This window comes from Sceloporus undulatus, chromosome 1 (genome assembly GCF_019175285.1).
Source record: "Sceloporus undulatus isolate JIND9_A2432 ecotype Alabama chromosome 1, SceUnd_v1.1, whole genome shotgun sequence".
Lineage (NCBI taxonomy): Eukaryota > Metazoa > Chordata > Lepidosauria > Squamata > Phrynosomatidae > Sceloporus > Sceloporus undulatus.
The window spans coordinates 149,986,338-150,000,417 of record NC_056522.1 but is presented as its reverse complement, the minus strand read 5'-3'; the positions used below and the strand labels follow the sequence as shown (position 1 = coordinate 150,000,417).

Genomic DNA, 14,080 nt, shown 5'->3' with positions numbered 1-14,080 from the left:
TGCCTCTAGAGAGGCAACTGAAGGCCCAGGAAGGTGGGGGGAATATGTCCCGCCCCATAAGTCCCACCCCCAGAAGGTGGAAGTCCCACCCACAGAGGGCAGAAGTCTCAGCCCATAAGTCCCATCCCTCCGGACGTCCTGTCCTGGCACCTGGTAACACCCAGTGCTGGAAAGCCTTTTAGTTTGGGCACTCAGTCCCTAAAAGGTTCGCCATCACTGCTTTAATCTAATTAATTATGCACATGCACACCTCCCCCCTTTCAATTTAATACAGTTTGCATTTTTAAAATCTGCAGAGCAGATGCAAAACTCCACTTAATATCATGCAAATGTTGGCCTTCAGTCATTACTGAAGAGAAGCTACTTTTATTGTTCATCTGTTCCAAGTCTGAATCTTGCATTGTTAACTCGTTATAGTAAAGCCTGAGGTCTGATAAACTCAACTTAAAGGTTATTATGTCAGCGTCTATGTGTATTGTTTTCTTCTGCCTTTTTCTTTCCTTTTTAGAACATGTAGTGGAATCAATGAAATAACAATAAAGAGAGACATTGCTTCAACAAACGCTTGTTAAATTGGTACAATTTTGATTCATTCTCCCCCTTCATTTTAGGTATAGTCTCTCTTAATAAGCTTTTTTGTGGGGCAGCTTTTGGAAAGTCTTGTGGGTGTCATGGCAAAGATGCTTCAGAACTGCAGGTTTTAACGTTTCTAATAGTTTAATATTTTGATGATAGGTATTTGCCATTTTGCTTTAGTTACACTGCATTTTTATTATATCTGGATAACTGTTTTATAATTGTATAGTTTTATATTTGCATTACTTCGTCCTTCTCCTGTGTGTGCACATGTGTGCATTTTAGATTGTACACATTTGGCAGAGCTGGCTGGTTTTTGTTGTTTTCTTAGTTGTAAAACGGCATATGTATCTATGGCTCTAGAAGATAAATAAATGATAACAACAATAACAACAACTCTTGTCATTGTTTGTAAGTTAGCTGGAAAGCACACTTTTTGCTTCTAGATAGTTTTTATTACCACTGGAAATATTTCACTCTGCATGACTGTAGCAAGAAAGCTAGCTACATCTAATTTAATTGAGAAAATCAGTGCAGCAAGGATACCTTGACACAGTGGGATTTGTTCCAAAGCTGATAAAAAAAATCCTATTACTTCAGAGAATCTACAGATGTTATTTTCTCTCTGCTAATCTGCTATTAATTTGAAGGATTTGCAGTAGTGATGTGTAAAACCTTGCTGTGGAAGCAGGAGAAACCCAATACATTTTTAAGCAAAGAGAGTGGACATATATACAAAATAATTGATGTAACAAAAGTCAGAATAGGTCTGGTACAGTCACATAGAGGAAATGCAATTTCATTCTTCCTGGGGCACTAGGAACTGGTAGCCCCTGTAGTACACAGAGACATAGTTGTGTTAGTCTGGAATATCAATATGCAAAGGGATCTTGTAGCACCTTTGAGACTAAATGACCCAAAGTTGTACAAAAGCTTCTGTAGATTTGGTCTACTTCCCGAGATGCATGGAGAGAACTGGTGACCAGGGAGGACCTTTATAATCAGACTGTATGAATAGTCATAGAAATTCATAACTTGTGGGTATGATGATGAGGTGACAAGTTCTGTTTTATCTATAGTCATTGAAGGACAGGCAGGTGGAAAGGGTGGGTGACCATATAGGGTCATCCCTTTGCACTTTGTAGTACAGGCGATGATATATAGTCAACAATACTAATTATTTCATTGTTCACTTCTGGAAAGAAGCAGCGAGCGTCAACCCACAGCTTCTTGTCTGTCTGCTTTTGACAAATTGCTACCTTCTTTCTTTCACAGCCAAAGTTCACTGGTGTCCTTCCTGTCATTTTAAAACTAGGATGGGTGTTGTTAGGTTTCCACACGTTATTTTCAAGCTGAAGGACAAACAGTGCTTTTTTGTGGTTCGAATCCTGCCAGTTAGGTATAACTAGAGGAGACTCATAAAGTCAGTTGCTGCATGATGAAACAATATATAGGAAAAACCAATGGATTCCAACAGTCCATACTAGTTGGGACTAATAATAGGATTTTACTCAATGTCCTGATGGTTCTGATTTGTCTTAAGTGTGTTTGTGTGTGGGTGAGTGTGTGTGTATTTGTGTGAGATTTTCCTTATTTATCAATAGCCTTGAGCATATCTATTGAAGGACAGTATGAAAATGTTCTTAATAAGCTGTGGGTGATGGTAGATCTGTTTCTGCTTCTGCCCAAAATGCAAAACAGTGGCAGAAAAACAGAATGAACGATATATGTGCAGTCTCCATTGCCTTGTACACTCGTCCCCCGGGTTACGAAATTAATTCGTTCCGGCGCCATTTTCGTAACCCGGAAGTCTTTCGCAAGCCGAATTACCATAGGCGCTAATGGGGAAAAGCCGCGATTTCGTGCAAAATGGCGCCGAAAAGCACCAAAACTTTTTTCGCAAGCCGGAAAAACCTTCGTAACCCGGAATTATTTTTTATTTTTATTTTTTTCGTAACCCGGAAATTTCGTAACGCGGCGCATTCGTATCCCGGGGTAAGAGTGTATTGCATTTCTGCTTACTTAGCATTTGCTTTGTGAGCAACATTCTTGTTTCAGCTCTCCTTTTTCTGACTTCTGAACAAAGTTGGGGAACTCCTAGATATCTTGGGTTATACTTGCCATCTGTTTCATATAGTAAGGGATTGTGGGAATTGTAGTCTAGAACAAGTACAGGGCAAGAGCTATATTCAGTCATGTAATTATGCTAGCACAATGCATATTGCACAATTCCAGCAGGATCAGTTAGAGAATTCCATTCTTCAATGTAGGAGGGCACTGTAGGGTGTCCTTGTGAAATCCAACATCACAGTCACAAAATGTCTATGTTCTCTGGCCCTCCATCACCACACTCCCAATGCCACTGCCAATGCTTCTAAAAACTTTTAGCTAGACTGAAGACAAGGATGAAAAGGTGGGCAGGGCAGGTGTAGAAAGACTTTCTAAAAAATCATTTCTTTGTCAGAGGCTTTGTTAACTGAGGTATGCCTATACAGTGGACCCTTGTTATATGCTGGGGTTTGGTTCCGGAAACCCTCTTGTATAACAAAATCTGTGGATACTCAAGTCCTGTTAAATATAATCACATAGCAAAATGGTGTCGCTTATAAAAATGGAAAATCAAGGTTTGATATTCGAAATTTATACTTTTTTGGAACATTTTCAAACCATGGATGCTTTTATCCATGTATAAAAAAATCCATGTATAAGAAGGGCTGACTGTATAATAATGATTTTGGGACTTTTAGGTTTTTTTCCAGATTTACTTTCTGAGGCCTGCATAACTTATGATTCACCCAGCTAAATACATCCCACCAGTCATGTATTGTGGTGTTCAGGTTGGTGTGCTTGATAGCTGCACCCCACTACAAGCCAACAAAATCAGGATTACCAAACTGCTGGTGAGACTAATATATATAGTTGGAGTGCTGTGTTTGACTTGAGGGCTTGCGCGTTTGATAAATTTGTATTCAGCAAAATCTCCTGTCTCAATGATATACAACAAAAATAATACAGTGCAAAACAGATTTCTCTTCACATGCATGGCATTGGTCAAAGATACAAGGAAAAAGTACTGATAGGAGTGAATTCTAGCAGATCACAGTTCTCCTGAACCTCTGAGTCAGTGACATTCAATCCCAAGCATGTTGGAAGTAGGGAGTATTTTAGAATTGCAGTGTCTGTTAATTAATTAGTCAACCATGATTAATATGGACCATTGACTTTTGAAAAGGTTGACAGTGTTGTTGCTACCTAGCACAATATTTATTGAATGCAGACAGCTGTTCTATCTATTTAATTCATCCAGTGGTTTTTAATACCTTCTGCTTTTGGTGATGTGTAACAGCTACAAAGAAGGTGCACTGAAGATTCTTCCCTGGAACGAGCAGAAGCATAGAGAAGAAGACTGGTGTGAGAGACCTCCATGCAAGTAGGTGTTTCTGATTTATGTTAATACATATATGTGCAAGTTGACTTTGGTATTTGCATCAGTGAATTATGATTCAGCATCTCTGTTCTTGTATATTAGGCCCAGCTATCTATGGAAGAATCCCTCATGAGCAAGAGTGTCCTGATTCTCTTGTGGGTTGGGAAATACATGGCATACCTTCTCTCTTGAGAAAACAGAAGGTGTCAGAATACAGTGTTCTGGCCTGTGACCATGAGGTGCATTCTGGAGTTTTGAACATGCTACTTATGAACAAACTGTATAGATATACAAATGATTTGTTCTAAATTTTGCTCTGTAAATGGACGCTGACTGCCCATTGGTGGCCTTAACAACTTTGACACTCACTGAAAGAAAGAAGCTGGTAGCATGAGCTTTCCTAGACTTGAGCCTACTTCCTCAGACGTGTGTTTGGAGTGGAGAATCCAGAGACAGACCTACATAAGCTGGTTGTGTGTGAAAATGTCAATTCAAATTCAAAACCTTATGGGTATGGAGATGAGGTGACAAATTCAGTTTTAACAATAGTTATTGGGGGACAAAGCCAAGGTATTTACTTAGTAAGCTTCTTCAAATCATTGTGAGGTCAGAAGAAGACCTCCAGTACATGGGATCTTTCCACCGCTTCCATCAGCATGAGCAAAGGGAACAGGTGAATTGCCAAGTTCCTGTTCTTGCTTGAGTAAAAGCCCAGCAGTCATGTAATTGTTGGAGAGGCCCAATATGTTTGTGGAGGCTTTCTGCATGTGGAGACCAAGGTTTATGTCCACAAAAGGTTTTTTGTACATTGTAATACTTAAAGTACTGTAGTAAGATTTATATATGTGTCTGCACCTGTTGATCCAGCAGTCAGGTTACTGTTTTAAATGTGTGTTCAGTGTTTTGAACTGCTTTTAACCATGTTTTTAAAATGCAGGTTGAATCTCCCTTATTTGGAATTCTGAAATCCAAAATATTCCAGAAACAAAAGCTTTTTTCCTGAATAGCTGAGACTGTGGGCCAGAAGAGACTGGCAAAATACACCGGCTTCCCAGCAGCTTGGGGGTGTCGTATACGCATGACGCATGCCCCTCAGCTGACAGGAAGCCACTGTGAAGCTGCCTGGCCATTTACATGGCGGCAGCTTTTTGGCACTCGGGTGGCATGGCGTTTAGACACCGCACGACGCACGAGTGTCAAAAAGCTGCAGCAGCAGCAGGAAAAAGCTGGATTGGGGCCACGGTGTGCGGTTGCTGTGGCCCCAATTCAGCACTCAAAGGGGCAGCATTAAGCCACCCCTATACAACCATCTGTTTTGGCCCTGTGACACCTTTGCTTTCTTATGGTTCACTGTTCACAGACTTTGTTTTGTGCACAAAATTATTTGAAATACAAATATAAAATTACTTTCAGGCTATGTGCATGAGGCATATATGAAACATACATTAAATGAATTTTGTGTTTGGACTTGAGCCCCATCTCAAAAAATATCTCATTATGTATGTGTATGCAAATAAAGGTATTCCACCCCCCCCCCCCCCAATCTAAAACACCTCTGGTCCCAATCATTTTGGATAAGGAAAATTCAACCTGTAATAATGTTATTTAATTCTTTTTTAACTTTTGTAAACTAAAGTTTTAGCTTAATCTGTTTTAAATTATTGTAAACTGATTTGAATTACATCTTGGGGGAAAGGTGGGATATACATTTAATTAATAAATATATTAATAACTCACTTGGGAACATAAGAAATTTGATAGGTTTTCTCTGTGTGGAATTCTTCACTGGGTTAAAATACCTACTATGCTTGAAATATCAGTAGAAGCGTCTCACTTTTCTTCCTACAGTTTTTTCCCTTTTTTATTACTTTTTGCTCATAGTAGAACTATTTTCATTCAATTTTATTTCAAAAAGATAATCACCCTGAATGAGTCCGACTTGGATATTAGTTTGCTTTGGAACTACATTATTTCTGATCTGAAAGTCTTTTGCTTCTTTTTGAATAATGCCTTTCAAACCCAGTTACTTGAGCTATATCATTTTGCACTTTTTCACTGATTTATATAGATTCTGATTCAATATATTCAGCACATTCTCATTGTAACTGTTGGTGCTGATTAATGTGATTTTAATGTAACAGGTTTCTACACTAAGCATTTGTTTATCACCCAGGCTCATTGTTGAACCAGCTCTTCAAGATGAAGGTGAATTTTTATATGACTCTCAGCCTGAATTGTTGAAGTATAGGACTCCACAGCTTTCAGTAAATCTGGTCACAGATTGGTACTGGAAAAGAGCAGAGGAGATAGAGTACTACTCAATGCAGGTAAGTGCAAGATTCTAGATATATTTATACTGCCATGCCCCGAAGTGTCATCTCTCATACAGCTGATGCAGGGAGTTATACCCAATAGTATGTATTTGCATATCATCCAATGCACCAGCTAAATTTGATTCTATATGCAGTGCACATGTAATTGGTAAAATAGCCTTCCCTAACCAAGTGTCCTCCAGTTGTGTTGAACTACAGCCCCCATCATTCCTACCCAGAGGATGGGAGTTGTAAACAAGCACATTTGGAGAGCGCTAGGTTGGGGAAGGTGCCTATAAAGGAATATATTTATATTTAATAGTGTGTCATGAGTTAATAGGTTATGTGATTGAAGTCCTTCCTGCTAAATGGTACCAAGTTTATTATGGTGTCTGACTGCTCAGGGGGAGGTGAGATCAGTTTCATATGGGAAAATGCTGTAAGGTTTTTAACACAAATCTTGTGTTAAAAGTAATTTAAGCTTCTTTTTCTATAATGCTTGAAGCAGATAAACAGCAGAGGAGAATTACTGCTGGCTAGACTCTTTTGTCAGGGATTCCTCATTTAAACACTGGTGTCTTTTACAAAGAAAAACATTGCACTAAGGAATGTGCACTCATCAGAGCCTGCTCCACCATTTGTCACAGTCAACCAACCACCTCATGTAGTTGAATTAGAGACAGCAGCAGTCCCATAGATGATGTTTCTGAATCCCCTGGCCATCCCTCTTTGCTGAACGCAGAGGGTCTTCCATCCTCAATGGAAGATTTCATCACCACTACTAATCTTCATCGGGGGGGGGGGGGGGGGCCCGTTCAGCTTCTGTATATGAAATAGGGTTGCCAAGTTTTTTCATACAGCCATGCAGTTGCCAGGACACATGAGGCAGGCTTATATAAGGGCCACCTTCAAGAGTGTCCGTCTCCTCTTGGGACTTGAGATTGTCTTTATATAACACTTCCCCACATGCCACTCACCTCAGTGGCTTGGGCAGGCAGAGTTAAGAACAGAAAGAGGGACTATCCAGCTGTGATTGGAACACATAGACCCCCACAGCATTTGGTATGTGGTTTGAGATCATTTTGTTGTATATCAAATGCTTGGGTGTCATTCCATTGTGACTGTAGCTAAAGCCCCATCTTTCAAACATCGCAACTGGATTTGGGTGCAATCCCATGTGGGTCACCTGTGGGTCAGGATTTTCACTCCCCAAGTTTGGGATGCCCTGTACAAAACAAGATGTCTGGAAGTCTAATATGGAATGGTTGCCATTTTGGTATTTGGCTTAGACCGCAGAAAATGTTGAGCTGGTCCTGGCACATATTACACAGTATAGACAAACAACCATTCCACCATGATTAGCCCAGAAGCTGATAAAAAGTCCTCCCTCCATTCCAATTGCCATTGCTCTGGCCTTGGAAGAGGAAAAGAAGAGGCAGTATCTATTGGACATAATCCCTGCCCCCACTGGCATCCCCCTTTCCTTGTGTGTCATGTCTTTAGATTGTAAATATTAGGGGAGGGAACTGTTCTCCCCCTTTTTTCTTACAATACACATTGTACACTAACAACAATAACAACAACATAACCAATTCTGGTAACACTGTGCAAAAGTAAAGTACTGTAGCTAGAAACTCCTGTAAGGAGCAAAACTTTGAATGCTATCTCAGACTACCCTTTCCCCTTCTCTCCTTAACAGTTGAAATTTTCTACTTTAATTTGTTTTTGTTGTTGTTACTGCATGTTAAAGCAAACTTCAATAACAATATTAATTTAAAAAGAAAGCAAAAAGGATATATTGGAGGAGGTATTGAAAAGGAGGGAAGGTTAAATCATTAAAAGTCAAGGAAATGAAAAAAGAAGAAGAAGGGGTCATTATCTCATTCTATGCAGTAGGAAATGGGATGGATAAAAGGAGGAGTTAATTGCTTAGTCTTAAAAAGTGAAAAATGGATGTGTTGTGCAGGTATTATAGAATATGGGAGTATTCATATAAGAGAGGAATGGTGAAAAAAGAAAAGAAAAAAGAAAGAGTAAACTTTCTAACAAGATTTCAGAATAGACACAGGTGTGTAGCTAAAGTTTCCCCAAGACAGAATAGAAATCATTAAAACTATGTTAGATACCCAGAAACTTATCAGTGTGTGAGAACAACCTAAGGGGCTGTACAGACCACCCCTTTGGAGCAGCATCCCACTGCCCCTTTCCTCATCAGATTGGGGCTGCGGCAACTGCATGCCACGGTCCTGATCCAGCTCTTTGCTGGTGCTAAAAAGAATGGCAGAATGCTGTTGCTTTTAGTTCCAGCAAATAGATGCCCTTGCCACTGCAGCAGCACCTTTTTGTCATTTCTTTGGCATAGAAACGCCATGGATCCGCCCGCCGTCTGGTTGGCTTGGTGGCTTCCTGGCAGCTTGGGGGGTGGAGCCAGGGCGTTGGCATGGGGTGTGCAGACACCATGCCCCCCACTCCACTCTGATGCCGGCCCTTTTGGCTGGTCTGTACAGTCCCCCTCAGTCTTTTAGAAGGACTTTATAGCTTCCAAAGAAGCCCTGTTCACCTTCCATGGCAAATACCCATTGAGAGACCTTGTCTAATCCTTCTTTAAAGGTGTTTGAGCTGGTTACTCTCACAGGTCTGTTAGCAGAACATTCTATACAGGAAGAATCGCTGCCCCAGTTAAGGTGGCTTTGAAATGAGATTAGACCAAAATTCTTAGCCATAATTGCTCTGTGGAGCCTACAGTCCAAAGAAGGAAACACATCTTCAAATTGAATGCCAGCATCTCAGAGCAAACAGAGAAAGTCTGGCCATCTCCTGAAGATAGCTGACAAGCTATTATTGGAGTGCATACATTTTTAATAAAATAAGAACAAGATTGAAGGCTATTATAATGGAGCCTCTATTTAGTTCAGTTGCTTTAGTGTTAATATCTTACTAATTTATTGGGGTTCACTAGGCTTCTACAATGAGAGGTGAGATCTCTTGTGAGCAGGAATGAACATTTGTGCATAAAGATAAGAAGAAGCCTCAGAAGTAACAGTTTAACTCTTAAAAAGGCAGATTTGGAAATTGGTATTCCAACTAAGTATGCAGAGGGGTTATTTTCAGTAATCCATTTCCCAACCATTTTCCATTAATGATGTTTGGATTATAATATGATTTACTTTACAATAAATTAAAGATACAATAAAAGTTGTTGTTGTTGTGTGCCTTCAAGTCATTTATGACTTTACACAAACCTGTTTTCTTGGCAAGATTTACTCAGAAAGGGTTTACTTTTGCTTTCCTCTGTGGCTGAGACAGAGTGTCTTGTCCAAGGATACCCAGTGAGTTTTCATGGCCAAATGTGGATTCAAACCAGGTCCCTAGGGTCGTAGTCCAACACTCAAATCACTACACCATGCTAGGTATGAAAAATACACAGTATACGTTAACCTAATCTATAGATACACTTATGGATTGCTTATAGAATGACTTAGCTAGATGATTCCTTGATCAGAAACAATGTTGATATGGACTGTGGAGTGGTGTGGATAAATTTGATATCATCACTACAAAATATTGTCTGTAACCTGTGTATGATGAGATGGGATTTCTTCCATCATCACTCTTGTCATTGTCCTTGAAATTTAATTGGTGTTGGTTTCTCAGACCTCCATGGGGAGAACTTTGCTTTGCACTCACAGAGTGATATTCAGTAGCAGTCATATCAAATGTCTTGAGTGTTTCCTTATTCCGGAGATCTCCCAGGGCTTTAACAGGATTGGTAGTTTGAGTGACAGGGAAAAAATATGCTCACTAACCCCTATATGTTTCAGAACTTAGTAAAATCAAGAGGCCAATCTGAAATGTGTCCATCTGTTTCCTTTGTAATTCCCTTGTGTATACACTGGTTCTCAATTTTAATAGAATTTCTTGTCAAATGGTCCAACAAAATAGAACCTCTTAATGATAAAGTACATGAATTATGGGAATAAGACCAAGGATTAAATCTATAGCACCTAGCTATAAATCAAGATTTATATTCCATATAAAAGCTCACTTCATGGAAGCTATGAATTAATGTTTCACCAGTGCACTGGTTAATATAATCTTTCTTGAGTCACTCACTTTGCAGGAAGGGTAAAACACATCCTATTTAGGCAGTAAGTAAGAAAAGTCTGTGCCAGAGATTTTGCCATCCGCCAAAGCAGCAGAACTTGGATATGTTATTATTTTTTTCACAATAACATCTGGAGTAGCCACCATGACCAGCAGTCATGCTGGCTGGCAAGTATTGTGAATTGCAGTCCAAAGTAAAAACTTTTCCCAAATTCTGCAGGGCAGACAATACTCAGGTAGATAGACCAGTGTTCTACCTTATATACTCATGTACAAGTTGACCTTCAAGGGAAGGTTTTAGGGCCAAATCATGACCTGTGGAAAGGTCGAGGGTAAAACTTAGGAGCATGTAACAAAAGATGTAAAAGAGAAAACACCTCGTCCTTCGCTCTTTTTGCTTTTTCAGACCTTTCCTGACCACCTAACCCCACTTCCCTGGTGCTGGAGGAGAAGGTTTTAACATTGGATCAGGAAGAGAGGGAAGTGGAGTTAAATGGGATGTTTGGAGGGGAGAGATATCCGGAGGAGGAGGAGGAGGATGGGGAGAGAAGGTTTTAGCATTAGATTGAGAAGGGAATTACTTCTTTCACAAACACATACACACAGAGAGAAATCACTACCTAGGCACATTGATGGTTCTTCTTTCAGGACCTTTCTAAGCAGTATTATTGTATTGATCTGTATATAAGTCGACTCAGGATTTTAGAGTCAATTTTTGGGCATAATTTTTTCAACTTATAGTCGCGTATAGACGGTAGCTGTATCAAGCTGTTTTGCATGCTCATATAAATATATTTTTTCATACTAAGAGTGTTAAGAGCTATATTTTATGACTCCAATGTTATGTATATATCAGGTTTATTATAAACTTATCTAAAAGAAGAATCCAGAAACCATGATTTTACTCTAAAGAAGTCACACACTCTCCATGCACCTTGTTTTTCTGCAAAAATATGTTTGGAAGTGGCTTTTTCCCACTTCTGGTTGCTGCACACTGCCAAAGAATGGGGCATACAGCCATTGATGTGATCCAGGGGCCTGATGTTTGTTCCCAGACTCACATAAGTTGACGATTCTTGGAGTAATTCCTTTTGGATTGCTTCTTAGTTCACATAATAGAATGAATAAGATAGTTTTAGTCTAAAAACTATTTCTAGACTAGAAGTTGCCTAATTGTGTTAGCTACCACTTTTCAATTACTGTATGATAAATGTGATTTCAAATGGCTGCATTTTCAGTGTTTTCTTAATAACCATGCAGTTATAAATAAATAAGTTCTATGCCTTACTGAAGCTTTTCTGTCACTGTAAAGTTAATGTTCATGCTATTTTTATCCCCTAGTTAATTACTAGAGGTACATTAAGTTGAAATAAGCTTGTTTGAAGTGTATGCAAGCAGAACGTATGTTTGGATTTTGATTGGATTCAGTTTTCTGTTGGTTCATAATCATGTTTTTTCAAGTAGAAAAGATTGGCACCATAAAACAATATATTGTATTCAGATCCTATGACTTTCTGTTGCTGCTATTTTTAAATTTTAAATAAATATTCTTATCTTTATAGTTTTAGGGAAGTAGGGGAAAAAAAAAACCTTAGAGACAAAACAAGAAGGCAGTCTCAAATCGTTATTCTGCAGCTGCCATCATTTTGAGTGATGTACTTGTAAAATAGTGTTTGGGCAGAGCTAAACTGATAATTTTTAAGGTCTTAGACTGTAATGTAAAAATAGTTAATGTAGGAAAATGGTTAAACAGTATTTTATTTTGCTGTATCTACCATATTGCTTTGTATACATATATTCATAATATAACTGAAAATTACTGGTAGATAAATGTCATCTTGTTGTCCTATGTTACGTTCTAGCCTGAACATATATGCACAGGGGTGTCAATAGGAGTGTGTGGGGTGTTTGGACTGCACCAGATGATACTCTTAAGTGTGTGTGTGACACCACTGTTCCTCAGACATCTTCCTTTTGGCAGAAATAGGCTGTAGTGTTCGCCTGCATGCCTTTAAAAAGCTGAAAAGATGGTGTGATTGAGGTGAGGCTCAGTGGGAAGAGAAAAAAGAGCCGCCAGGATTTTTTTAAATACAAATTTTATTCTTTATTCTTTATTTTTAATTTTTTTAAAAAATTGAATAAATATTCTTTTAAATTTTTTTTTTTACAAACATCACATCTTTCCAAATTTTCACGTTAAACAATGTACATGCAAATACATTTAGGCTGTGCATATGATATTGCAATTTAAAGGTATAATTTCAATTTTGCTAGTTGTTTATGTCACAGCTATTTCCATTTCATTCAGTGATATATGGGAATTATGATTTACGAGTAACATTAGTACAAAAGACATTACTAAAGTCAAGGAGTGGTATGGGAGGAGGCCAATGGGGAATGTGACACCCTGAGTTACTGCAGCAGGTGAGACCAACCCTGGTGATGCTACTGTATATGCAAGGGGATCTTGCAGCACCTTTGATACTAATTATGTTAAAGAAGTTGTAACATAAGCGTTGTATACTTGGTCTACATTTCTATGCAGATGCACTTGGTCTTTACTTCATGGAAGCTGCATATTTAATATATATATATATATTTTTTTCCTCAAATTGAGTACCGTGTTCATTTTATGCTGCAATTGTGACTTCAAAAGAAAAATTATATTGGTGCTACTCAAAGTGGTAATTTGTGGGCTAGAGCCAGCCTGTGACCCATTAGCAAAAGTAATAATAATTGCCCACACTCCACATCAGAAAAGCACAGTTCTAAACAATGTATTTGAACAACTACAAACATGTTGATCCAGTTGTGAAATCATTTCCCCCATATTTAGTGTCTGCCTACAGCTAGGGTGAGTATTGCATGGCCATCCAGATGTGGTTGAATGAGAACTCACAGTATCTTTATTCAGCACAGCCAGTAAAAAGCCAGGGAATGCTGGAAATTTATGTTCAACATCATATAGAAGGTGGATGATTGTCAGGAGTTAATATGCTATTTGTAATGCACTTACATTAGTCTGCAAAATGTAAGTCTTCATCTTTGTAGTGGGTAATGTGTGGCCTTCTGGATAGAACAGAACCACTGAATCAATGAAACTTACATAAGTGTTGACTTACCAAATTATTGTTGATTTAATGAATTGTATTTAGTCCTCTGACTACAATTTCTCATCTCTCCCCCCTGCCCTGGACTAGAAAGGTAGAAGAAATGGGATTGTTAATCGTTTCCAGGGTGAATGGCCATGCTAGTCTGTAACCTACAAAGTGCACAAAAGTTCATACAAAATAAAACTCATTAGTCATTAGGGTGTTATAAGACTTTTTATTGTTCATGCTTTGATTCTTAGTTCCAAATCCTGCCTCTTTCCCTTTTTAAAAAATATAGGTGGATTGTGCCCTCTCTCTGGTTCGCCTTGGCATGGAGAGGAACATTCCTGGTCTCCATTCCCTCTGTGACAATCTTGTTACACTGGAGACACTTGTTTATGAGACTGGGTGTGATGTAACCTTGAACCTGAAAGAACTACAACAGATGAAAGACATTGAGAAACTGAGGCTGTTAATGCTGACTGTAAGTGTTGGTTTTTATATTGATGGACTAGGTCTCTGTTATGAAATTAAATTTCATCCTGTAGAACTTGAAATCCTGTACTCTC

The 14,080-nt window shown here is 38.8% G+C and overlaps 1 protein-coding gene across 1 annotated transcript in view; it reads left to right on the top strand.

Annotated features, from left to right (window-relative positions):
* Positions 1–14,080, top strand: part of NBAS (NBAS subunit of NRZ tethering complex) — a 254,362-nt gene that overhangs the window by 66,978 nt on the left and 173,304 nt on the right. Inside the window, 3 exon segments of the mRNA XM_042464384.1 lie at positions 3,923–4,006; positions 6,177–6,330; positions 13,810–13,995. Coding sequence (XP_042320318.1) covers positions 3,923–4,006; positions 6,177–6,330; positions 13,810–13,995 — 424 coding nt within the window.